The sequence below is a fragment of the Podarcis muralis genome, chromosome Z, assembly GCF_964188315.1.
Source record: "Podarcis muralis chromosome Z, rPodMur119.hap1.1, whole genome shotgun sequence".
Taxonomy (NCBI): Eukaryota; Metazoa; Chordata; class Lepidosauria; order Squamata; family Lacertidae; genus Podarcis; species Podarcis muralis.
Genome location: NC_135673.1, coordinates 29,552,946 through 29,579,202, shown reverse-complemented (window position 1 = coordinate 29,579,202; position 26,257 = coordinate 29,552,946). Strand labels below are relative to the sequence as shown.

Here is a 26,257-nt window from a genome sequence, read left to right as displayed (position 1 = left end):
GCCCACCTTAAAATCTAAGAAAGTTTTTGTTTTAAAATATACTTAACTTCTGTGTGAAATTTGTAGTTATTTTGTGTGTTGAATAACTGAAGTATGGCAACTGAAAACATTTCACCACACAATATTTTGACAATGAAAACCTTAATACATTTTAGCATAACCATTTGATTGAAGAATCTTATATTCCTTTGTGCTTTTTTATTGTGGCAATGAACTACTACAACAAACTCATGGACTGAATTTTAGCCAAGGGCATTTTGTTTGTTGTTGTCTGTATGTGCTATGGCTGAACAAACTAGCAATTGCCAATAGTATAGCTGCATTTTAACTAATGGCCCTCCAAACTTCATGGGGAGATATATCATAAATTCCACGTCTAGCTATTTTATTATTTTCTTGCTGTTTTCCTACCCCCAGTTCAAAATTCCTCCAAATTAAAATTAGATTTTCTAAAAGTTTGATCTGGGCTTGTTTCTTTCCCAGTTTGAAATGCTTACTGGTACACTACCATTTCAAGGTAAAGATCGAAATGAAACTATGAATATGATACTCAAGTAAGTATTTTTCTGTTCTCTATCTCAAAATATTTCTATTTCTAAGTATTTCCAACTTAGAAAGTATAATACAAATTATATTTGACTAATACCATATAATCTTTAAATTGAATGAAAGAAAATATAGAGTAAAAATGCAGTTTTCTTTATGACCTAAATGATTAGAAAATGTATTCTACAAATGAACAAATTACATTTTGGAGATGGCATTTTCATTAAATTTTAATGTCTTCTATGCTTTAGAGCAGGGGTTGTCAATCTGGTCCCTACAGCCCACTAGTGGGCGTTTCAGGATTCCAGGTGGGCGGTAGGGGGTTCTACGGCACAAGCTGAATCCTCCTTCCATCAAGCAAAGGTGGGTGGGAAGAAAATTTTACCATCAAGAAAGATGCATTAGTGGGCAGTAGGTATAAAAAGGTTGACTACCCCTGCTTTAGAGGGTCTTTGCTTATTAAACCTACAGTAAAAGGGTTTAATCTTTAGAATTGGGTTAGTTTGGGGCTTGCCAACAGCAGAGGCACAATGTTGCAAACCATAGCTTTTGGTTTGTGTTGCAAGAAACTTGCTCTGGCGATGCTGACAGGTTTTTGTGCAAAGGTTAAGATCACTGAGTTCACACCCCCCCTTTTTAAAAAGCTATTGTATAGTATCAGATATATTTCTTGGAAAAGTGATGAACACTTTTACTTGCCAAATTGTATACTAGATTCTTGCCCCTCTCCAGCCACAGTGAGTGCTTTTGGGACTTGATTCTACATAGGGAATGATCATCTGTTCTGGTGACTTGCTCAATGATTTTGGACTACGGAATGGGGAGAAAAGCTTTGCAAAGAACTCTGATTAAATAGTCAGCTCATGAAAGCATAATGGAGTATTGTATTCCCAGAAAATTGTTTGTTTATCTGGAATAGATGAACAAGAATATACAATTCTGTGTAAGATGCAATATAGAAAGTGGATGACATGAATTGTTAAACCCCTTTTAAATGTGCTCTTTTAGGGTAATTGAATTGAACTGCATACTTCTTTGTTGCATTGAAGTGTATTGCACAGATCATAGTCTTTGTTTTATTTAATTAGTATACTTTGAACATGAATTCTCTCTTTTTCTAGAGCAAAACTAGGCATGCCACAGTTTCTTAGTACTGAAGCTCAAAGTCTTCTCCGGATGTTGTTTAAAAGGAATCCTTCAAATAGGTTAGGTAAGTTTGTATCACCTAGATTAATGATGGTGAACCTATGGCATGCGTGCCAGAGGGGTCACTCAGAGCCCTCTCTGTGGGCACGCGCGCTGTCGCCCCAGCACAGAAGGCAAGGGGAGAAAGCAAGGGCAGCGTGTCGAGTTCTCAGCTCAACTTGTGTCCAAGTAGAAGCACCTCAGATGGGGTGTGTGTGTGTGCGCGCGCGCAAAACGTAGCCACAATCTCCAGGGCGCGTGTTTTCCCTTGGGGAACCTCCGCTGTGGGTGGGGAGGACACAGCGCAATGCACATTCTCAAAAGTGCGCTGCTGCGTTGGTGGGCCACCAAGAGTTCCAAGCATTCACCTTCCTCCTGCTGCTTCGAGGTTGAGGCTTCACACACCCTCCGGCCAGGGCCAATGGGAACGGAGTCAGAAGTGGAGTGGAGGCTTCACGTTCCCCAGCTGAGCTGCCCGATCCAGCTCCTGCTTGCTCGCAAGTAGGAATGGGATCGGGCAGCTCAGCTGAGGAGCGTGAAACCTCCACTCCACTTCTGAGAAATCCCTGCCTCCACTCCTGCTTGCACCCAAGTAGAAGCAGGTTTTGGCAGCTCAGCTGAGAAGCACGGCTGAGGAGCGGCGGCTGCGGCGGCAGAGGGACCCAGCACTAGAGGGCGGCAGGTGCCTGCTCACTTGCCACCCAGCCTGCCTTCCCTCACTCTGAAAATGGAAGTGTGGCACTCAAAATAGAAGTTATACTCCGAACAGAGCATGTTCCACTTCCGAAAAGAGTTTGAAAACCAGAACACTTAATTTCCGGGTTTGAAGTGTTTGGGTTCCAAGCAGTTCGAGAACTAAGCTGTTCGAAAACTGAGGTACCACTGTTTTGCTCCATTCTCTCTCCACGTGGATGCACCAACCTCCCCTTCTAAACTAAAACCTCAGTATTCAGGTTAAATTGCCATGTTGGCACTCTGTGATAAATAAGTGGGTTTTGGGTTGCCGTTTGGGCACTCGGTCTCTAAATGATTCGCCATCACTGGCCTATATTGTAAGCAACTAAGGCCTGCTTATTTAGTTGTTTATCAAAGATTCATTCTGTTGAATCTTAGCAAAACCACAGAGGGATACGTCTTAAAGATGCTTTCAAACCAAGCATTTCCTTGAGTGTTAAATATTAAGTTGCTATTCAATTGTCTCACTAGCTTTGCATTTATAGTCTGTCCTGGCTTATGCAAAGGTTATACTATTTCTCCTGGAAAATAAATTTGGAAAAAGGAGGAAATAAGCAAATTGAGTTCAAGTTGTTCTAATGACCTATTTGAGTGGAAAACTTAAGTAGCATTGCTGGTCTTTCAGTGGAGTCAATGGTGTGTCCTCCGCATTTCTTCTTGTTCTTTCTCTGCTGCAGCCTGATGTAATGACTGCTGCCAGATGACAGGACAGATGGTGGCCTCACATCCCTTCTTTTCTGTCTTCTAATACAGCCTGACTGTAATTTCTGCTTGTGTTCAAGTTATAATGAATCATACTCTTTGTGTTCAAGTTATAATGAATCATGCTTCATCAAAATGAGCCATCATTCAAAATAATGTAGTTTGGGTGGTGAACCTGTAGCCCCGGAGATGTTGCTGAACTAAAACTCCTCATCTTTGACCATTGAACTTGCACACTCTGGCTGAAGGGAGTTGGTCTGCAATAACTTACAGAGGGATAGCGGTTCCTTATATTGATGTAGTTTATGCAGCTCCTTTGGGGTGTATTCTGTTGTGAACTAATAAAATACTGTGTTCCCAAAGATAAAATTATAGTAGTCGGATAATAACTGTGACAGGGGCTTGTTTGTTTTGGGTAGTGATGTATGTGTGGGTACAGTACCTGATATAAACAATGTTGTTTCTTTTTTCATTTTCATGACAAAAAAAATTCCTTCCAGTAGCACCTTAAAGACCAACTAAGTTAGTTCTTGGTATGAGCTTTCGTGTGCATGCACACTTCTTCAGATACACTGAAACAGAAGTTGCCAGATCCTTCTATATAGTGAGAAGGTGGGGAGGGGTATTACTCAGAGGAGGGTGGGGATGGGTGATTGGCAGATAGCTGTGATGAGCCTGTTGACGACTATTAACGACTGCAGTAGGTCTTACAGGAAAAAGCAAGGGGTGAGAAGGTGAAAAATGGCTTTGTCATGTATAGTGAGATAAGAATCCAATGTCTTTATTCAGGCCAGGTGTCTCCATGGTTTTTAAGTTTGATAATGATTTGCAATTCAGCAGCTTCTCTTTCCAGTCTATTTCTGAAATTCCTTTGTAGTAAAACAGCTACTTTGAGATCTTGTATAGAATGTCCTGGGCATTTTCAATGGTACACCTGAAGGTGAAAAAACTGCATGTGGTCAATCCTGGAATTTTTATTTCACTTCAAATGCTATAAGTAGATGTGTTCCATATCCTCAGACTTTTTCTTAAATCTTGTTACTAAATATAGGCTGGGATTCAAAAAGTGCCCAAGGTTTGAGGCATGTCAGCTAAATTGTGTTAAGAGACAACAGTCTGCTCTTCAAAACTATCACTCAAAACCCTTAGTTTTGAAACGATATTCCAATATATTTTAGGTAAGGTAGAGAGGTGCTATTTGAGAAACTAAACGTCAAAGCCTCTTTGGATGCCCCACAATATTTTTTTTTACGCTGTTTGATTTAGTACCTTTCATTTCCTGAAATGACAGGAGCTGGTCCTGATGGGGTTGAAGAAATCAAGAGACATCCTTTCTTTTCAACCATTGATTGGAATGTGAGTACATAAAAGAAGGGTGAAATTTAACACTCCATTTTTGTAATGTTGCCTTTCAAAAAAATAAATAAATGTGGGATATATCAAATTGTTCAAGCAGCCAAACATTGTGTACTTCTAGCATCTATTTAGAAAACCTATTTTCTAAAAAGAAAAGAAGAAAAAAACCATTAAGGGAGACTGAGATGAAATCACATATGAACCAACCCAGACCCTACAGTCATCATCTGAGGTCCTTCTTCATGTATCTCCTCCAGGAAAGTGAGTGTTTTCTGTGGGAACTCCCCAGTTGTGGAATGCTTGAGGAGCCTTTCTTCTGTATCTTTAGGCACCAGGCAAAAACACTCCTCTTCTCACAGGCCTTTGGCTAATTAAACAATCTATAGCCTTTTAAACTGGACAGAGACCCATTTATTCCCTGTTAATGGGATATTCTTAGATCACACCTGATTGAGGTAGAGGTGATGCACCACTTCATCTCAACTCAATGCCTTTTTGCTATGAGGAAGACAAAACCTCCAATAGGGCCCAATCTGTTTGCAGGAAAATTCCTTCCTGGCTCCAGATACAGCAATTATTAAACCATAGTGGTCCTGAACTCAGGCACAACCAGTCTAAATATTCAGGTGTCAGACCAGAGTGAAGACATCCACTCTGGTCACTGCCCAATCTCAGCCTAAAGCATGCCCTTGATTTGGCAATTTGGAGAATGACGTGCTCTCCTGTGGATCCCCAAACAATTAGCCACTATGATGTGGCGTCTTGTCCCATGGGGAGTAGAGGGGCAGCTGCGACACACCACAACTGCCACCCACCCTGGCACCAGGTAAGCGGCCATTTCCAACCTTCAGTCCTAAATGTCTAAAATTTGTTCATTTTCCCATTTCATACTCTAATTTTTATCTAATTGTTATTATTAATAAAAGACAGCAATGGCTTTTCTTTGATCAAACATATCAACGATCATGCCTCCATATTTAACAATAACAATAAAAATTCTGTCATTGTCCACATAAGTCTCTCTGTTGTTATATTGAGATACTATTACATAGTTCTTTTTTTGTTATGTAACCATTAATTCATACCCAGTTCAGTGTCTTCAGTTCCAATTTCCTGTTGGGTTTGATGTGGTTTTGCATCCTTATCTAAAAAACATTTCCAAGAAAAGGGCCAGAGGTTTGATAGCTTTTTCTTCTGAGTTCACTCAAAATTGTACACTGAGAGAGCATTTTTTTCTCAGCTCTGTTGATTACAGATCCCATCTCTCTCCATCCATGACTTCATTCCATTCCTGCAGAATCGAACTCCACCATTTGGCTGTTTCTTTCCTCCAAACACCCTTGTTAAGGGCTTTTCTATTTCACTATCTGTTCCCTCCAACTCTACCATTTCACCCTCTGGTTCTGCCAATCCTTTACCCATATTCTTCTCCAAAGTCTCTGTATCATCTTTGATTCCACTTTTCATTTCATTTGTCTCTGGCTTGCTTTCATTTACCATTAGATCAAACTTTGATCTAATCAATTTTATTTGCTTACCAAACATTTGCTGATGGATGCCAACAGTCAGTGGAATGTCCAAAATATACTTGCCGTACTGAATATTTTTGATCTTATTAACAATTCAATATCATTACATTTCCTGTCTCCATCTTAAGATCTTCATAGTCTTATATCTTATTAGAATAAAACCATTCTCTGTGGAAGTCCTTTTTCCAAGTTTACAGGAAGAGAAGAAGTGAGAGTAGAAAACCAATGTTTCACTGGGGCTCACTACAACTCATGCATGTACTGTTAAGCCATGGCTTAGCGTTAATGTGCAAGTTCAGCCATTATGTGCAAGAAGTGAGTCGGGAGAAAGATATTTTTCTTGTCTTTTTTCCCCACTCAAGCATGCAGAGAATTGTTTTTTGTAGCCTTTTGGAAGTTCTTCAGATTCACACTAGAGAATCAGGTGAACCCAACTTAAAGAGAGATACCTACTTTACATTTTGATGCTTTAATTTTGCATGTGATGTGTTTGCCTTCATGAGGAAATAATATATTGCAATTCCATTTTCAGAAACTATACAGGAGAGAGATTCTGCCTCCATTTAAACCTGCTTCCGGGAGGCCAGAAGACACATTTTGTTTTGATCCAGAATTCACAGCAAAAACACCAAAAGGTAATACGGTAAAACAAATGTAAATTGTCTTTATTTTTCAAAAAGTGAAATAAGAATCCATAACTGCAGCAGAAAAAATGTATTATGGGCTGTCTAACGTATTGTAAATTTAATCATTAGATTCTCCAGGAGTTCCACCTAGTGCTAATGCACACCAGCTCTTCAAAGGCTTTAGCTTTGTCGCAACTACGGCCATAGAAGACCACAAAATCTCCCCTCTCAACAACATATTGCCAATAGTACAGGTAAAAGGTTTCATTTTCTCACCCTGGGTCCTGTATACACATATAACTATTGAAATAGCTACTTACAGTGGTGTAGTCATAAGATTTGCAGTAATTGCTTATTAAGCAAATATTGCTTATACAAGATGCATATTTTCTATTTTCTGAATATTAATCCTCCAGCACAGCCGTGGAAGACCTCTGTCTCACAGATCTAATTGGCCCGCGAGGCAGTTTTATCCAAGCCACACCCATTTGTATTGCACCGAACCTCATATGTAGCATCGTATGAGAAGTTGGCCCACAGGGAAGGTGGAGGGATTTTAGAATCCAGTCTGCCAACTGGATCTGGTTGCCCACCCTTGTTGTAGCAGGTTCACAAATAAACATAGAGGATGAAACTTGTCGGTCTCAAAATTCTAGCTAGTACACACATTTTCCCAGCTGAGGATTGTTTTTTCTGGAGGTTCAGGGGGCGGGGAGCATGTCTTATGCAGGATATCTTATTCACATCTTACATAAGGCAATTAACATTTAGGTGCAGATCATCAGGCTTCCAATGCCCAATCCAATCCAAATATCTTTATTGTACTAGCTATTGGCCATGACAAATCTGAATCAAAAATAAATATAAACAAAAGGGGTGTCACACCACAAATAATGGTCTCTATTTAGATCTCTGCATCTCCCTTACAGTTCATGGCTATATTTTCTTGTCCTTAGGGTCCTACTTGAGGCAGACAAAACTATCAGTAGTTAAGTTAAGCCAATAAATTGTGATCTTGTTTTGCAGCTCTGTGCCCTTATGGTTCTCATTGCTGCCCTATTGTACCACTCTGGGCACACTGCAGAAGCATCTAATAAAAGTATATTTGCCATATGTTTGGGAACTGAATCGTTTACTGAAGTTTATGAAATGATTGTTAAGAATTGTGTATAGCTTTAAACAACAGTTTGTTTGCTTTTAGCAACTTCATGGGAACAGTGCACTATTCACAGATGCTTATGAACTTAAGGAGGACATTGGTGTTGGCTCATATTCAGTGTGTAAGCGCTGCATCCACATGGCTTCAAGCATGGAGTTTGCTGTGAAGGTATATATGGAGTTCCTTTCTCCATAGTTGGTACTGGCAAATCTATTAATAGATCTTAGATCTCTTTCCTCTAACCATACTTAACTATTTCTGCTGAATACAAAAATGTACATTTTTAAAACAAAGACCTTTCACTCTAATGTTTATAAAGCAGCCTGTTATTAAAACATTATTCAACTGTAAGCTTTACAATAAATACTCAGTATTCTTGCTTACATATAGTTACCTTCATGTACCCAAGGGAGTATCCTGCAACTTAGGAATATCTTTGTAATGTCCTGCTGGAGTTGCTTAGGACACTTAAAAAGATTTAGTCTCTTTGATGCCACAGTACTCTTTATCTTCTATAAATAAATGGTCTATACAGCCCTTAACGGCTTGTGACCAGTTTCGTTGGAGGATTGCCTTCCTCCATATGTACTTTCTGGACAGCTTCTGTCTGCAGAACTTGCGCTATTTACAAGTGCTATATAATGTTCCATAGTAGCTATGTGTCAATCTTCTAGTGCGGTCACATCTGTGTTTCGAAACACCTTGCCTATTGATGCTAGGCAAGTGGCCTTACTGTATTGTTTTAGACACCTGCTGAAAATCTTTTTCTTTCAGCATTGCCAACCCAGACATATAATTTAGTGTTGTACATTCTGTTTTTATGCTTTGCTGATCTCATCTGTGCTTATTAATACTAAAATAACAATGTACACTGCTTAGATTTTTCTGATTAAGCATTCTATACATATTTCAAAATAAAGCAGAAGTCAAATAAAAATATTTTTATAACTGATAATCAACAGAGCACTTGGGGATAAAGCTGATAATATACTGAAACAAGTAAATATTTCAGTCATTAGTGGTCCTCCAGTCAGAAGACCTACATTGGCCAATTGGTGATCAGATCCTCACTTCTATTGCTGTCCTTGTTTCTCAGAGCATCATAACACGCAGGCTAAAGAGAAACCTTGAGTGCATGAGTTGTGAACACCAACTGATGTGCAGTGGTACCTCGGGTTACAGATGCTTCAGGTTACAGACTCTGCTAACCCAGAAATAGTGCTTCAGGTTAAGAACTTTGCTTCAGGATGAGAACAGAAATCGTGCTCTGGTGGCGCGGCGGCAGCGGGAGGCCCCATTAGCTAAAGTGGTGCTTCAGGTTAAGAACAGTTCCAGGTTAAGAACTGACCTCCGGAATGAATTAAGTACTTAACCCGAGGTACCACTGTATTCAGTTGATGGTCAATAGTAGATAAGGTGGTAGTGTGCAGTGCTACACGTCCCCCCCCCCCATGCTTATAATTCCTAAGAGGCTAGAAAGTGAACATAACATCCTCTTCCTTTAAGAAATGACAACACATGGATAATCTCTTCCTATTCTCTTTGATTGAATTTTGGTATACAGTGGTACCTCAGGTTAAAAACTTAATTCGTTCTGGAGGTCTGTTCTTATCCTGAAACTGTTCTTAACCTAAGGTACCACTTTAGCAAATGGGGCCTCCCACTGCTGCCGCACCGCCACCACATGATTTCTTTTCTCATCCTGAAGTAAAATTCTTAACCCGAGGTACTATTTCTGGGTTAGCGGAGTTTGTAACCTGAAGCGTCTATAACCCGAGGTACCACTGTAAATGGCAGAAGTTGTCACTGTGTCCTTCCCATTTAACACAAATGCTCTGTACTGTCAAGAAAAAAGAACTTCCTTCAAGGCATTTCAAAGAAAAGGCCTTTATAGATTCATATGTTCTTATATTAATGGTAGCCCATTGTCAGAAAAGCAACTAAAAAGCTGATGGGTTTGTTAATTCTCCAGCAAGTTCATTACTTTATCTCCAGTTCCTTTATTTTAAAACAGGTGATTCATCCTCTCACATTTTTTGAACATCTTTGAAAGACCTGCTGTCAAAGATTTATGCAATTTAAAAAAAATACTGCTTATCTTTCCTTCTTGGGATTGAAAGTTGTGTGGGGAAAAGACCTTGCAGAGGAATTAAAAACAAACCAATTGAATAAAATATGGGCACCCAAGCTTTTAATATATTTTCAGTCGGCATGGGGGGGGGGGGACTCTCAAGCTAGCTCACACATCACCTGTGAAATTGATTCACAATAAAAATGGGGTGGGGAGATACAATGTGTGCTGGAGGAATTGTCATTCCCATATTGGCACCTCATATGTAACTGCCCAGCAGTGAAAACATTGTGCAACATAGTCTTTAAGAAATAATATTATCACTGAACAAAAAATTGAGAGGAATCCTTTTCTCTGTGTTTATGTGGTATTATTCTGAAACCCTCTAAAATTGGGATTATTTTATGCTGGTTGCAGAGCTCTCAAAACTGGAAAGATGTTACTGATCTTAGTAGTTGTTACATGAGCTGAGAGTAGTACAGAGAATATCCAACCTGGATTCCTTCTCTTTTAGTGTAGCAAGATCTCATTTTGTCATATAAACAAGCCAGTCATTTGTATTGCAACTCAGTATAATTTTATTTGAAAAAGCATACTATTTACATGGTCTTAATAACTGGACTGCACTCCTTGAAATTACCTCTCTCAGAGGTAAAGCACTTGCTCAGATGTATGCCTACAAACACTCTGTTTATTGTGGTTTGCAGGTTTTTAAAGTTGTTTACATTTTATTGTTACTATAAAACTGTTTTCATTTTAAAAAACCTAATGTGTAACATTTGCATGCCATTTAATATTTCCAGATAATTGACAAAAGTAAAAGAGATCCCTCTGAAGAAATTGAGATTCTGATGCGCTATGGACAGCATCCTAACATTATCACTTTAAAAGATGTATGTATTCTGCTTGGTTTCTGAAAAAGCATACTATCTGTAAACATGGATTTAGTAAAACAAGTTCTTGCTATTCTTCACTAGAATATAGAAAGTTCAACCTCTTTAATAATTTTCAGGAAAATATTTCACTGTGCCTCATTAAAAGCCCATTACCATAACAGAATGTACAGTGGAACCTTGACTTACATATGCCTTGTCTCACGGATGTTCCAAGTTGCGTCTGCGGCAAACCCAGAAGCAAACACCCGGTTTGCCACAATTTACGCATGTGTGGAAGTGACTTCTGCCATCTGCGTGTGTGCAGAAGCGGCTGCCACCGTCTGTGCATGCGCAAAAGTGCACTGTCGCCAGATGCGCACATGCACAAGACACCTCTTCTAGCATCCCATTTTGACCAGCAGGCGGACCTCCGGGATGGATTATGTCTGTAAGTAGAGGTTCCACTGTAATGCTGCGCCATGTGTTCAATTGTCCATGTGACCATTGCTATAGGGGAGACTGTGCCTTTTTGCTAAACCCCACAGACATACATAGAGGTCCACACATATATCTGTGCACCTTGCTACATAAGAAATGATGTAATCTCTGTGGGAATTGGTAGTATGTTAGCATTGCCTGGAATTCATTTGCACGTGGTTTCATTTGGTTTATGGACTCACGCAGATAATGAAATGAAACACCAATGTGGCCTTAGTAAATGTGCATTTGAATTTGCTAGAACTAGGGATGGATAATATTTTTGGTTCTAGAAGACAGATTCTTACCAGGCCGCTCAGGGCCTTATTTGACAGGTGAGCACCTGCCAATCACCTGGTATCTTAGAAAATCTGATTTTCTAGATCCATTTCAGTCGGAATTGTGGCACAGAAATTGCTTGTGTCGCCTTGCATGATGACATATTTCAGGAGAGAGACAGGAGAAATTTGTCCTTGTTAATTCTCCTCAGCCTCTTAGTGGCTTTAGATATCATCGACCACGATACCCTTTTGGAGCTACTGTCGAAATTATGGCTGGGTAGCACCACTTTGCGGTGGTTTTGGTCCTACTTCAATGGTTGCGGTGGTTTTGGTCCTACTTCGATGGTCATTTCCAGAGGGTGATGCTTGGGGAGTGTTCTTCACTCCTCTGGAGCCTGGAATGTGGGGTTCCTCAGGGTTCAATCCCCCCAATGCTTTTTGACATCCACATGAAACTGCTGAGTAGGGTCATTCAGAATTTTGGAGTACATTGTCAGCAATATGCTTACTGGGCAAGGCAGTTTGAGCATATAACATCCATCTTGGACCAACTAAACTGGCTATCAGTTAGTTTCCAGGCCCAATTCTAAGTGCTGGTTTTGACCTATAAAGCCTCAGGACTGCAATACAATAATTCAAAGACCACCTCTCCACATAGGAACCAACCCAGACCCTGCAATCATCATATCAGGCCCTACTTCCTGTGCTGCCTCTGAAAGAGGTCCGGAGGGCAGCAACATGAGAAGGGGGCCTTTTGTGCGGTGGCTTCCTGCTTCTGGAGTGCTCTCCCCAGGGAGGCTTGTCTGGTGCCTTCGTTGCATATCTTTAGGTGCCAGGCAAAAATATTTCTCTGTTCCTATGCCTTTGCCTAATTAAACCACCTATGGCCTTTTAAACAGGGTATGAGGAGTTCGTTTGTTATTATGTTATGATTTTTTTGTGGTTTTTGTAAACCACCTTCTGCTCTTCAGATGATGGGTGGTATATAAATTGGATAAATAATAATAATGAAAGGTGGACAGAAATACCCACCTGTCAAAATCCCTTGTGCAGCTTTGCACGTTGTCTTTCACTTCTCCTTCAAGCCACTGTTGAAGTTTTAAAAGAGAAATGCACAAAGACTTGCAATGGTAAACACTCTAGCATTCTATCTTAAAGCTGCAAAGCACCCTTTGAAGTATTGACCACCTCCTTTAAAGGATGGGGTGGGGGCTCCAAAGTGTGCTTTAAGACAGGTATTTTAAGACAGGATCCACTGTCTATGTGCCTTCCTTTTTCTCTTTCACATCAATAAACTGGGAGGGGAGAAAGAAAGGTGCATTTTGCATGCAAATGCAATGGAGAGGAGTTCTCTTGCACCCTGCCTTTGCTTGCAAAATGCTGCCTGAAAGTTTGGCACACGATTTGGTATTTGGAGGCAGAGGAGCCTTGCAAAAGCCTTTGCAAGTCTCCTCTTTCCCTTTTAAATCCTCTAGTCTTGGGCTGATCTTCTGTCTCTGCTCATCTGGTGCTGAGTGGAGATTAAATCCTGCTGCCTGGGCTGCATGATCCTGTTTCCTGCCAGGGAAGGGATGCCCTTCCTATACTGGAATTTGACTTTGTAATTCAGATTTTTTTTGGTCATTTTACTCAGAGTAGATACATTGAAATTAATAAGCATGACTCTGTTAGGGATATGAACTTTAGTAGGTCTGTGCTGAGTTAAACTTAGTTGAATATATTATATGACTCTGATTCACTTTTCTCAAGTAATCAGGTGCCTGGGAATATTTACATTACTCATATGCATTTAATTTCCGCAGGTGTATGATGATGGTAAATATATCTACCTTGTCACTGAATTAATGAAAGGAGGTGAACTACTGGATCGTATACTCAGACAAAAGTATTTCTCAGAACGGGAAGCAAGTGCTGTATTGTTTACGATCACTAAAACAGTTGACTACCTTCATTGTCAAGGAGTAAGTTATGTCCATTTTGATTATAGTATAGTATAGTAATTACATTCGTATACATTCTAATATGTTGTTAATATTGTGGAGTAACTTTAAACTAGGCAGTACTCTACATAGTAAACAGGACTGTAGGATATTGTGTTCAAGATTTTGATTAGGTAAGCAATAACGTAAAAGTAAATTTACAATAGTAATTTATTCTGAAATCTGTAGGCAAAAGAAAAATGTGTCGTTTTTATTTTTTTCCACTAGTGACTAAAATCTGGATCTGCTTTCATGATGGAAAAGCAAGCATCAGTTCTTAAAAAAATTAATGAAAGCATGCTTACTCAAAAATAAATTTAATCAATCTCAATAGGGTTTATTCTTTATCCCGTGTTCTTAAGATTGCAGTCTAAATCAGCAGTCTGGTTAAGTTGCATTTATGCTATGAATAGTATCTAATTAGATCACCCATATTGGGCCCACATGCGTGTTGTATTGATTCTGCATCTGAAGTATTTGTCTCTTTCTTTAAAAAAAAATTGAAAAAGCTCCAAATGATCATTTCCTGCTTTTTTCAGTTTTCAGTTTAACATTTGTGTATTTTTAAGGTGGTGCATCGAGACCTTAAACCCAGTAACATTTTATATATGGATGACTCAAATAATGCTGACTCCATCAGGATCTGTGATTTTGGTTTTGCAAAGCAACTTCGGGGGGAGAATGGGCTTCTCTTAACCCCCTGCTACACTGCCAACTTTGTAGCGCCAGAGGTATGCTGAATTTCTTGTATATTATTTTCACATGCTCTTGTGACATCTCAAGAAAGTAGTTACATTATATTATCTATTTGCCTTGTATCTTCTAATTGCAAAAGGTTAATTGTTTTGTTACTTTTTAATCAAATTGTTTACTTATTACATTTATAGAGAGCTGTTCTCATAGCTCAAGGCAGTTAACAAAGCTTTGCAAAATAAATATGTTAACAATACGTTTTGTTCTTTTAACTGTTAAAGCAGATGCATAGAAACCAATTTTCAATATTAACTGTTGTCATCTTTAACCAGAACATTTCTGAAATCGTAGCTATTGTAACTAGCATATTTTTGAGATTTTCTTTTAAGCTGTTGGTTGGGACTTTCAAATTACAGTCTTTTCATGACAGAAAAATTGAACTGTTTATTCTTCTCTATTTCACTAGGTTCTCATGCGACAGGGATATGATGCTGCTTGTGATATCTGGAGCTTGGGTGTCCTTCTTTATACAATGTTGGCTGGGTAAGAAGTGTTTTTCATTTAATCATTGCACTGAATGTTTTATTATTTATTATATTTATAGCCCACCTTTTCTCCTAGGAGCTCAAGGTGCTGTACTGTCATGCACTGGCTGGATGCAGGAAGAGTGGTGGGAGGCACAAGCTGGGGGTCCCCCAGGGGAAGAAGGCTCAGAGCCATGGGATGGGTGGCAGGACAATGATAAGTAGTAGAAGAGGGAGCAGAATGGGAAGAGGAGGTTTGAGAAGCTGAAGAGCTAATAGGGTTTAGTGAGCAAGAAGGGACTGTGGCAGAGAGCAGTCCAGAAGCAGAAGCATAGGCTGGTGAGGAGGGGGACCAAGAGGCAGAGTGGAAACAGGCTGCTGAAGAAGCCAATATGTCTCCCCCTGCTGCTGTGACCAGCTCCCCTCCTCCCTGGTCTCTCAGAACATGAAGAGGGATGAATAGGGCAGAGCAAAGAGAGACAAAATGAAGGAGCTTCAGGTTCCTGGGGAAGGATCCAAGGGAGGAGGAACCTTTAGAGAGCAGTGGAAGGTGGGGACCTTCAGTCCTCTTAACGGCCTAATTGGGGCAAGATCTACTGGGAAGAGTTGCTATGATCGCTAGGCCTGCACTTCTTTGTTTCTTTGAATAAAGAGTTAACTTCACAGACACCTTGTAAGTTTTTGCAGACTTCCTCCCAACTCCCGCCTTGAAACCTGCACACTTCTCCCTCTCTCTGTTTTACCATCACAACAAGCCTGTGAGGTAGGTTAGGTTGAGAGATAGTGACTGGCCAAGATCATGCAGTGAGCTTTATCTCTGAGTGGTCTCCCTGGTCCTAGTCCAGCACACTAACCACTATACCTGTTTTTTTTATGTGGCTGTAGCTATTTCTCTATAGTCTAGCACAGGTGAACCAAGTGCCATCCTACATGAAATTTGACACCTCATAGTCAATAGGCTTCAGTGATGTCTGTTAAAATTATTGTAATATTCTAATCTTGTTCTTTTGTATTGGAACCCAGGTATACTCCTTTTGCCAATGGTCCCAATGATACCCCTGAGGAAATCCTGTTACGAATAGGCAGTGGGAATTTTTCTTTAAGTGGAGGCAACTGGGACACTGTTTCAGACGCAGCAAAGGTGTAAATGTATTTTATCTTATAATTTATAAAATACAGGTAACTGTGTGAAACATCAGAATAACATTTTTGGCTAGGATCAATAATTCAAACTATGACATCAACAGCAAACTTACCTTTAAGACCTTTCTCTGTAAACATTTGAAAGGTAATTTTGTATTGAAGCAGAACTGAAAGCATCACTTTGGTCTCTGTCACTTTTGGCTCCTAAGGTATTTATCGGAGGTAGAAAAAGCAACCTGTTTTGTTATTTACGAAACTCAGACCCAAGCTGCTGTTGTAGAATTTGTGTTGCATGAGCTTTAATTATTTAAAAACTCATTAAATTTCTATATATATGAATAGATGGCATGTAAATTATGAGCCCATTTATTTTGACATTCAATTATCCTGTTTTCCTATGGCATTTGATGTCTGAGACTTTTACTGTACCTCATCTCTGAAATCAGAAGTTCTTGTTTAGCTTAGATTTATAGGTAAGCAGTGGAATTTTAAAACTGTATGAAAGGTCACAGTTAAAAGCATAGGGTGACATTAAACTAAATCAAACTTTGAATAGACCTATTAAAATAAATGGACGTAAGTCAATTGACGTCACTGGTTCCACTCAGTGTATGACTAATATTTGATGTCACCCGTAGAATAGAATAAATGCAAACAGTATATGTATTCATCACATATAGCACCTTTGATCAATAATTATTTAAAAGTCGATAACATGTATAATTTACTACTTCTGAAACTATTCTACTGAATTTACGAAATGCAATTGAGACTTAATAGTTCACATAGAATGTTCTCTGTAAGAGATGGAAATATTACACCTGCAGCATGCCTAAGTGGGTTATGAGTGCTGGCCAAAAGCAACATAAAGCAACATGAGACTGTTTTATACAAAATTAAAATTTAGAACATGCTCTATTGCTTTTTTGGAATTTACTGTATGTTTAAATCTCTGAGGAAAATTCAGAGACTCATGTGGGCTCTGATGCACACATGGTGCTCTTTTTCATTTGGGCTTCTCTCTTTGTATGAGTGTTAATTGCTTCAGAAGAAAGATCACTTGAATGTCATTATATGATTGATAAGACAAAAAGGGTCCAATCTCTCACTGCTTAGATTTGGTTGTAACAGTTGTATCTGTCCAATTTGCTTTAGGATTTGCTATCTCATATGCTGCATGTAGATCCACATCAGCGATATACTGCAGAGCAAGTTCTTAAGCATTCGTGGATAGCATGTAGGGACCAGTTGCCACATTACCAGCTAAACAGGCAAGATGCACCTCATCTAGTAAAGGTAAAACTGGAACTAATTAATCTGTTGATACCTGTGGGAGATTGGGGTTTTGGTTTTGTTATTCTTCATGAGGGTATCATGATCTATTTTAATTTCATTGTCTTTTAGGGTGCCATGGCTGCCACCTATTCTGCACTGAATAACAAGACATTTCAGCCTGTGTTGGAGCCTGTTGCAGCTTCAAGCTTAGCTCAACGACGGAGCATGAAAAAGCTAACATCAACCGACTTATAGTTCCACCGGGGCACTTAACCAAAGTGGAGCAAGAGAAAAAATTCAATAAGTGGCTCTGTATCTGCCTGGCCTGTGATTTAAAAGGCATATACAAGTTCCTCCTACACTACTTGAATTCTGTTGAAGAAAAAGAAGATATCCACAGGTTCAGTGGGATTCATCACACATTTTGCAGGAAGTGTCAGTGATTCATTGAAACAAAGCATCAGGGTACATCATAATGATCATGAAGAGTTTTCTGTACACGGTCCTTTTCAAAGATCTGTTGCATTATGTTAATACTTTTAAATACTGTATAGTTTTTCCCAGTTTATAAATAAATGGTTTAGGGGACCATCAACACTGCTCAAGTTGTAAATTTAAAATTGAAAGAAAATAGTCAGTGTTTTAGTATTTTTGCTATCTGGCCCTATTGTAAAATAACGAAACAAAATCAAACTTATGTGCTCTAGTTTTGTAAATTGGTCACTTTACCAATGGACTCCATTCACTTAACTCATTGGTACAGCAAGATAAGGATAACTGAAAAGGATATGCCGGTGCAAAACTCATGTATGCTAAAATGGAAGCCCCAAGTATGCCTGGTAACAGGCAACTGAAGAAAATGTACAAAGGGAATCAGCCATGAACCTGCACTTCATCGTAGTGTGAAAGCCATCACTAGAACTGTAGGATTGGTCAGCCTGGGAGTGCTTTTGTGTAAGACTGCTGTGAGGTGTTGGTGGTTAGAATGATAAAGCCTACTATATTTTTAACATACATGTGACATCTCCATCCTCGGAGGCTTTGAAGAAAAGGGTGAGTAGGCATTTTGGGTATGCTTTAGGTATAGAATAAGACAATTAGGTATAGAATATCTAGGACTGTGAGGTGATCTAGATGAGCCCCCCTCCAACAATATTATCATTCTGTGATAAGGGATTAGGTGTGTTCCATTGTCAGTACTGTATACATTTGCAAAACATGGGCTGTGCCCTTTCATTTACTGTAGAAGGGCTGATAATTGTTTCTGCACTGAGGTTTTAAATACAAGCCCTCTAGAGCAAGAACCTATAGAATTACCATTATTACTCTTGACAGGCAATTGAAGCTACCTTGATAGTCCACTGTGTTCTCTTCTTGTTTCCTTCCCTTTCCACCATTAGATGTTATTTCACCATGAATTATAAGATACTGATTTTTTTAATTAAAAAAACCAACATATTCACATTTCATAATGTTTTTTAATTTATTCATACTTTCTGTAGGAAATTAGTACATCGTTTTTTTCCAGACCCTTTATAAACATTTCAAAGATGAATATCCATTTTAAGCCCTTTGAAGTTCTGGATCAGATCTAAACTTTGAAATGTGTTCTAAATATTTTTTTTAATCTGTTCTGGAGAATTTGTCTCAATGGAAAAAGTAGAGAAAAATCTGCAATTTCTTGCTGTTGTGGCCATAACCAATCTTAAGCATAAGGTCAGCAGCTTAACATGTTAGCCCACATTGGATTTACAAACTGGTGTATGTTACCCCAAAGATGTGAATTTTAAAAGAAGCACATTTCAGTAAGCCTTAGCCTAGACTGTATAATGATCTCACAATATTTGGCCACAAAATATGCTTCTGAGATGTTGCAAGATGAGATCAGATGGAACCTTCCTCCAATAAAAACCCTCATGTTGATAATATATGATCACCTTTTTTATTGTGAGTTCTTGAAATAACCACTAATGCAGTCAGGGAAAAGAAACTCCATTCCATGTGACTAAATATGAAGAACATAACTAGTTTTAACTATTTACATATTGTTAAATATGCTGGGAGATCATATCATTTTTGTTGATGCTTCCGTTGGGAATAACAGAGCAGCTGGAGCTGAACACCTGAAATAGAATGCAGTTTCTAAATTCAATAAATCATTACAATAATATGCCCTAGTTTATGAGCATAAAATTATATGAGTAAAGAAGATTATAGATCCCTCATTTATTTCATCAGTGAAAGTGTGACTTAACATTTTACAGTTTAAAGTCCCACTCTTCCAAAGAATTTTGGATAGTGTGTTTGGTGTGTCCTTCCCTTTCCCCAAATCTATGTAACTGCCTTATACCTTGTCAGCAAACATAGCCCAGGGTTGTCTATTCTGACTGGATGACTCTCTCCTGGGTCCTGGGGCAGGGACCTTTCACAACAGATCCTTTGAACTAGAGTTGAAACATAAAAACCATGTGAGATTAACCAGCTGAGAAATAGTGACTGGCTCATGGTCCATGGTTGAATGGGGATTTGAGCTCAAAACTTCCTTGTTCTGTGCTAGCTGCTATGAACAAATGCTGGTTTGTTGGTAATACCAAATTAGCTAAATCTGTGGGAGACTGTAAGGTAATAGAAGCATCCAGCTATGTTGAAAGAAGAGGGTGGCAGATGGAATTGTTTGTTAGGACAAAATTATTCACGTTTGTAATTATGCTTACATAGCATAAAGCACAGAATATAATAGAGTAGGAGAAGACAAGAGTGCCTTCTGTGAAATGGAAAACTAGACATTGACAGTGCTGTTTTTCTAGAAAAAGAGATGCCAGAATTCACCATGAATGCCTCCCTTGTTCACTTCTAATGGCAATGGAGCGCACCTGAGAGGTGCCAGAACTGAGTTGCAGTGAGTTCCGGCTGAAAAAAAGCCCTGGGTACTGGCATTCTCCCTCTTAAACCTCCCCGCCCCCTCAAAAGTAATGTGGAGCAGATTTGAAAAGTGATGTTACATCTTATTTTATGGACTGTGATCCATGCAAGTTGCCACAATGCGTTTCTTTTTATGGTGCCACCAGACTTTTGTTTGTTTTTCCTGCAAGATGGCTAGGACATGGATAATTCTCTCTAGGGAAAGCAGTAATGGAAGTTAGAAACATCACTGTCAATTAGGATTGGGGATCAGGGCATCCAGCCAAATGTATTGTTGCCCTTCATCCTCACCACCAAAAGGCAGAAGAATGGATACCAGGGGATGGAATATAGGATTTAGTGTGCACTTCCTTATAAAACCAGAATAGGGTTCCATGCTAAATGGACCACTTCTTTGATTCATTTTTTGTTTTTATGCCGAAAGAGTGAAGTGCCTTATTCAGAGACTCATGACAGGCAATTTGAAAGATACTAAATTATTTCTGTGTGTGTGCCATCAGCACATACAGAACATCCACAGTGATAGCCCTACAATGAATGATCATACCATAGGTTGCCATATGCTAAAGTGGATTAGCATCCTGACTTTTACCTATCAGAATGAATTTTACTGCACTAAGAGCTGGGTTGCACTAGGTAGTGGCACCTATACAAGGACCTCTATGTGGAGATGAAATTTGAATGAACTGCCACCTCTGTGTGGCAAACTGAAAGTGTGGATGTTTCGACATCCACACTTACAGCACCCCATTTCTAGAGCTGCTGTCATTGTAGAAATTGCAACACAGCCCCATGTGTGGAGCTGTCTGTTCATATAAATGGCATCTCCTAAGCAAAAGCTCAAAAGTGGCCCTGTATATTTGCAAGCATTCATGAGGACCACTGGCTAGTGTGAATTGGCTGTTGTGAGGGTAAATGTAACCATTCTATGAGTCAACTAATCCCAGTTCGATGGTCTTGATTATGTGCTCTGAGACTCCATTGTGCCTGTGTGATTAGATTCCCACCCTCCCCATAGAGTTTTCTATCACCAACTGTGTCCTAGTTGTCATCTAAAGTGTTGCTTCTTGTGAAATATTTTTCCTTTAAAAATCTACCTGTGCTTAATTGGAGCTCCCAATGCGAGGACTACTGCATTCAGAGCACCACTGCTGAGTGATTAACATACTGTCTCCTCCAATTTGATTATATAGGTGGAATCTTGAAATATTATTGCACATTGCTAAAATGCAATACAAATTTTAAAAATTACCTTTGGGGTGCATGTGCATAGGCTGCTTTAATTCAATCACCTAAAGAAATCATAGACATGTGACAAAATTATTTATCATGATATCACAGCCCATCGTTTGGGTTCTGTGAGGCTCTCCATGCCCAAATACCTGTTGGAAAATCAGTGTATTGTTTAATCACATTTGTCTTTCTCCAAGCTGTGGCCCACTTTTCTTGCCTCTTGCTTTGGTAAACTGCATGAAAAAAACAGTGACTGACATCTTTATGGCAAAGCTGCTTTCTTAGGATGATCTTCTTTTAGGGCAGTGGTACCCAGAAAGATTGGGTAATGCTGGTGCAACTTGCAGCACACAGCCTCTTTGATTTTCTACCTTGCCTTTGGGACAGGGAGGAAGCCCTGAAAAAGTAGGAAGCCAGAAACAGTTTCCTGGCAAGTACACAGTAGCGTAGCATGAAAAGTCTACAGGCACAGCTGTGTCAATTGATGGAGCAGCAAAGGATCCACACACTTGTATTCAGATGCATTATATAAAGAGAAATAACCTGTGTGACTTCAAGATGGCTTCAGTAAACCAAATTACGGTATGTGTGTTTCAAAGCCCAGATTTTATATTATAGCACTTGTTGAATCTGCCCTATTAAAAATGGGCACTCTTTGTCATTTTTTAAAAGCCACTAGTTAAGTTTGTTGTAAATACGTCATTTAAATACATTAGCATTAAATACAGGGATTACTTTTAGTATGTGATCCAATAGGAGCTATATTTTTTGGCAAACCAATTATACCCATATTTAGAATAGTCCTGTTGGTGGAAAGTGGTGGTCGTGCCTGTACAGAAATGTATTCATTCTGCACTTGGCAGTATGATCCCAATCTGTGTTAGACAACAAGGGAAGGGTCTTCCAATTACACAGTGGCTAAGTTTATGAATGCGCTAGAAAACTCTACTATGCACACCCTTTGAACTTAATAGCAGTTGTTGTGCAGATGCATTAGAGTCCTTGCAGAGTTGCCTTCATTTTAGCACAACTTAAACAGGGAAAGGTCTCAGTGGTTTTTAGCCCCTTGTCTCCTATGAGGATTGAGGGATGGTTGCTCCCACTCTGCAGTATTGCTAGAGGATAATTATAAAATTAGTTATCTGTGTTAATATAGACTTGCAATGGAAGTAGAGATACTGAGTAGCTGAAACTAATAGGTGAATTTTAAAAAACAAATTTAAGTCAAAAGCCATCTTTTTTTGGGTGGGGGGTTCATGTAAGTAAATGCAGTTTTAAATGACACATGGGCAGTTCTTCCAGATATAGTTCCTGAATACCCTCTTCAGAAAAGTTTTATTAAACTGAAAATTTGTGTTGAGTTAAGTTGCTGAAGAAATGAGCAGAAGCGGTATCCCTTTTCTAGGATGGAAATGTTCATATTAAAAGGGGTGTGGGAAAACTGTGGTTGCAATTGACTTTTACTTATGCTGCATTCTTCCACCGTCCCAAGCACTTTGGCATTCTTGCACTGAATGGTTTGATTCAGACATAACACAACTCTGTGTATAAAGCCAAGATATGCATGGGCCTTGTCCTCACTGCCCTTTCTTTGCTTCCTTCCTCTTCATACTTGAGTTAGTCATAGTTTCCTCTTACATCTAAAGTGGTAAACTATAGGTCCTAAAATTGGAACAAGGTTTGAAGCTCTTGGTTTGTCCTGAGCTTTGTAACTATAGCTTCCCCCTTTCAGACATAATGGGAACCTATGGTTAATTAACCTAGGTAGTCTTCAATGTTATGTCGGAACCAGACCATTGCCTAGTTTACATTTTTGAACCTGTTTGGGCATGTGCCTGGCTGTGAATTTCAAAACCTGGAAAAAGCATCATGTGACATCAAATTACGCAGTGTTTAAATACATGCTATTTGAGGGTACAGCATTTTCTTACAGATTTAAAGTCACAAAAAAGTCCTACCCACTTCAACCCTGTTGTTAACGTTATAACATTCATTTCTCAAAACATTGTGGATTTGTATCATATTGTATTTATTTTGTTCAGGTTGTCTTCCTTTTTTTAAAAAAAAAGTTTTCTTTTAAGGCTCTGTATATATTGACATTAAAGTTTGTGTTGTATTACATTCTACTTAAGGATGTAGCCGGTATTGTATTACATAGTATGTTGATCTTGCATCCATGCTGCTAAAGATAGTGTATGCTTTCTCTCTCTGAATCATGACATATGCCAAAGACAGCATAGAAATCTGTGTTTTTGTTATTGCTTCCTTTGAAATTTTGTGAGGAGCATCTTTAAATTTAAGGGTCCATGGGTACAAGATATATTTTATAATGCACACACTCACACTCACTCATAAGGTTTGCCAAGTGAAACAATTTTGATCATTTTTAGTTTTGAATCTTCTTAGTTTTTCATCAAAGCTCCTACAGTTACTTGAACTTAAATTCCTCTCAATTGTAAGAGGCTCCACTAAGATTGTACACATGCTGTGGAATAGTGTGTGTGTGTGTGTGTGTGTGTGTGTGTGTGTGTGTTTGTGTGTTCAGAGGTAAGAGTAAGGTAAAGATTGTGCCAATGCCTGCATTGCTGACATTTACGTCTTCTCTTCAGCCCTCTTAAATTTTGTCACACAGGAATAGGTGCCGTATTCTGGGAGCATGTTGCCAGCACCAGTTCTTCCTAACATAAAGTTGAATCCAATTCTACACAATCAGAGTTCCACTCACACAATACTTCCCTTTCCTCCTCTTCCCATGCCCACCTCCTCTAATGTGCTCCATAAAGTCCCACAACCCTAGAGCAGATTTCAAAGGTCTATTTTTTCTGCTCTTTTAGATGTGGTAGATGTTTTGTGTTAGGGCATGCCTCTACACCAGCCATTTTGCCTTATGCTACACCCCTGTGGCACCATTGTGCAACTGGTGTCACTGCTGTCCAGAGCATGTTCTCAAAATTTCAAATGTGCTCAGTGCTGCAAAAATTGTTGGCAACCCCTGCCCTAACTTATAGGGCTTAATCATAGCATATACCTGTACTGGTTCTCTTGGGACTGTAAGCCTTTTCATAAGAAGAGTGTCATTCACACTATTGGCTTCATACATGTTTCTGAGAGGAGAAGGGAGAGAGAGAGAGATGTCATTTAATTCCCCCCCCCCCCCCATAGTTAGCTGGATGCACTAGTGTTGGAATTATACAGTTTCAAAGGACTTATAAATTTTAAAAAAGCAAACCCTTTAAGCTCATCAGGTAGTGGTGGTTCCTCACTAAGGTACAGCAGTATTTGATAAGTTTCCTGTGGCAACACATATTTATAATAAAACTTATACCCTGTCTTTCAAGACACATTCCAACTCAAGATGGTGCCAAAGTATAAAATCAGCAATATAAAATACAAGTAAAAACAGCAGATGAGTATAGTATAGAGATATGGGTACAATCCCTATTAGGACACATTTTTGGAAGCCACACGGACAGCCTTCTTGGCTAAAGATCAGGGTATAAATGCTGTAAACAAAATACACACCTCTCGTCCCCACCATCCAATATCACTCTGGCAACATTGGGAAGGGCCTCAGAGGCTGAGAAAAGTCATGAAGCAGGCTCCTACTTTACGCACCTCAAATCACAGTGAATGTCTGTCTATGTAAAGTGTTTCCTTTCCCCCCAGGCACAGAACACTGGGTTGGAGTGCTACAAAAATAGGGTGACTGGAACAAGTGCAACTTCATGTTAACGGGTGTGAATGCTTGACGTAAAGAGGAACAAGTCCATGTTTGACCCTCTTCAGAATGCATGCTCCCAACACATGAGAGGGAAACTAGGCTTTGCCCCTACATGCCCACTAAATAGCCCCCCCAACTGTTTTCTATATGTACGGTACAAACACCAGCAAGGACAGGGCCTTCATGTATTGTGCAAAGACTTTTCCTCCTGATCTGGAGCCCCAGACACTCAGGGTTCCGGGCCACGTGGAAGCATTTTTGCGTACAAGAACTGGTGTGAAGACCTGCTGCGTGTACATGTTCACACCTGCATGTGTCAGTAGCAGTAGGATGGGCTACTTGACCCTGATCCAATTTTTGGAGAACACCTGTGACAAACGCAGCAAATGCTGAGTGAGTGATAGCTGTGAATCTGGAACATGCCTGTGAGATCTGACATCTGCATATGTGCATTGGCTTACTGCTCATTTTCACATAGGGATGTACAATGGTATTTTTTTTGGGGGGGGTACTCAGTTTATTCTCAGTATTGAATGTTTTATTTGTTTCCTTTTTGTTCTTTTTCATAACTTTGGAACTATTTCATTTTGTTTCCATTAGTGCCGTTTGTATTTGCTATTATTTTCAGGGGGGGGGGAGGGGGCTAGCCAGTATTCTGCTGCCTGTACCTTTGGTATTGAAGATACATCAAGAGTTTCCCCTATTCCTTGAAAGCATCAAAAAGTCAATACTGCAGATATATTAGAGAAAGATTTCCTACTTTAGAAGGAGTTTTAAAAGAGGCATATCCTTTATGTTTCTTATTGCTTTCTATAGGAGATCCAGTTGTTCATTTGCTTGTAAGTTCTATGTTTTCCATCCTATTGGATGGCATGAAATGGTTATGCATTTTAATACTATCTCCCAAGTCATCAGATTTCAATAATAATAATAATAATAATAATAATAATAATAATAATAAGGCATAGCAAGGGGTCACCATTTTATAAGTAATCTAAAAATGACACTGTGTTCTTGCTCTCTTCAATCCTCTTGTAACCCTTCTGTGACTTGTATGGGCTGTTCTAGGAGGGCTTCAATTGAAATGAAATAAAACTTTCCATTTAGAACTCAGTTGTTTGAATTCCCACTTCTTTCTATAACAACTAAATGGGGCTCCTTTATTTTTTTCATTTATTTTTTAAGGAATGCACTCAGCCTTCTGGCCCTTCCTCCACAGGTGTTG

The 26,257-nt window shown here is 39.3% G+C and overlaps 1 protein-coding gene across 2 annotated transcripts in view; it reads left to right on the top strand.

Moving 5' to 3' along the window:
* Nucleotides 1–26,145, top strand: part of RPS6KA6 (ribosomal protein S6 kinase A6) — a 59,716-nt gene extending 33,571 nt beyond the window's left edge. For both annotated transcript variants that reach the window (XM_028715941.2, XM_028715942.2), the window contains exons 10-22: nt 484–554; nt 1,668–1,756; nt 4,460–4,524; nt 6,586–6,688; nt 6,809–6,933; nt 7,881–8,006; nt 10,713–10,802; nt 13,345–13,503; nt 14,091–14,252; nt 14,681–14,757; nt 15,762–15,879; nt 17,037–17,177; nt 17,286–26,145. In XM_028715941.2, coding sequence (XP_028571774.2) covers nt 484–554; nt 1,668–1,756; nt 4,460–4,524; nt 6,586–6,688; nt 6,809–6,933; nt 7,881–8,006; nt 10,713–10,802; nt 13,345–13,503; nt 14,091–14,252; nt 14,681–14,757; nt 15,762–15,879; nt 17,037–17,177; nt 17,286–17,411 — 1,452 coding nt within the window. In that variant the 3' untranslated portion in view covers nt 17,412–26,145. The remainder of the gene's footprint in view (nt 1–483; nt 555–1,667; nt 1,757–4,459; nt 4,525–6,585; nt 6,689–6,808; nt 6,934–7,880; nt 8,007–10,712; nt 10,803–13,344; nt 13,504–14,090; nt 14,253–14,680; nt 14,758–15,761; nt 15,880–17,036; nt 17,178–17,285) is intronic.
* The last annotated feature ends 112 nt before the right edge of the window (nt 26,146–26,257 follow it).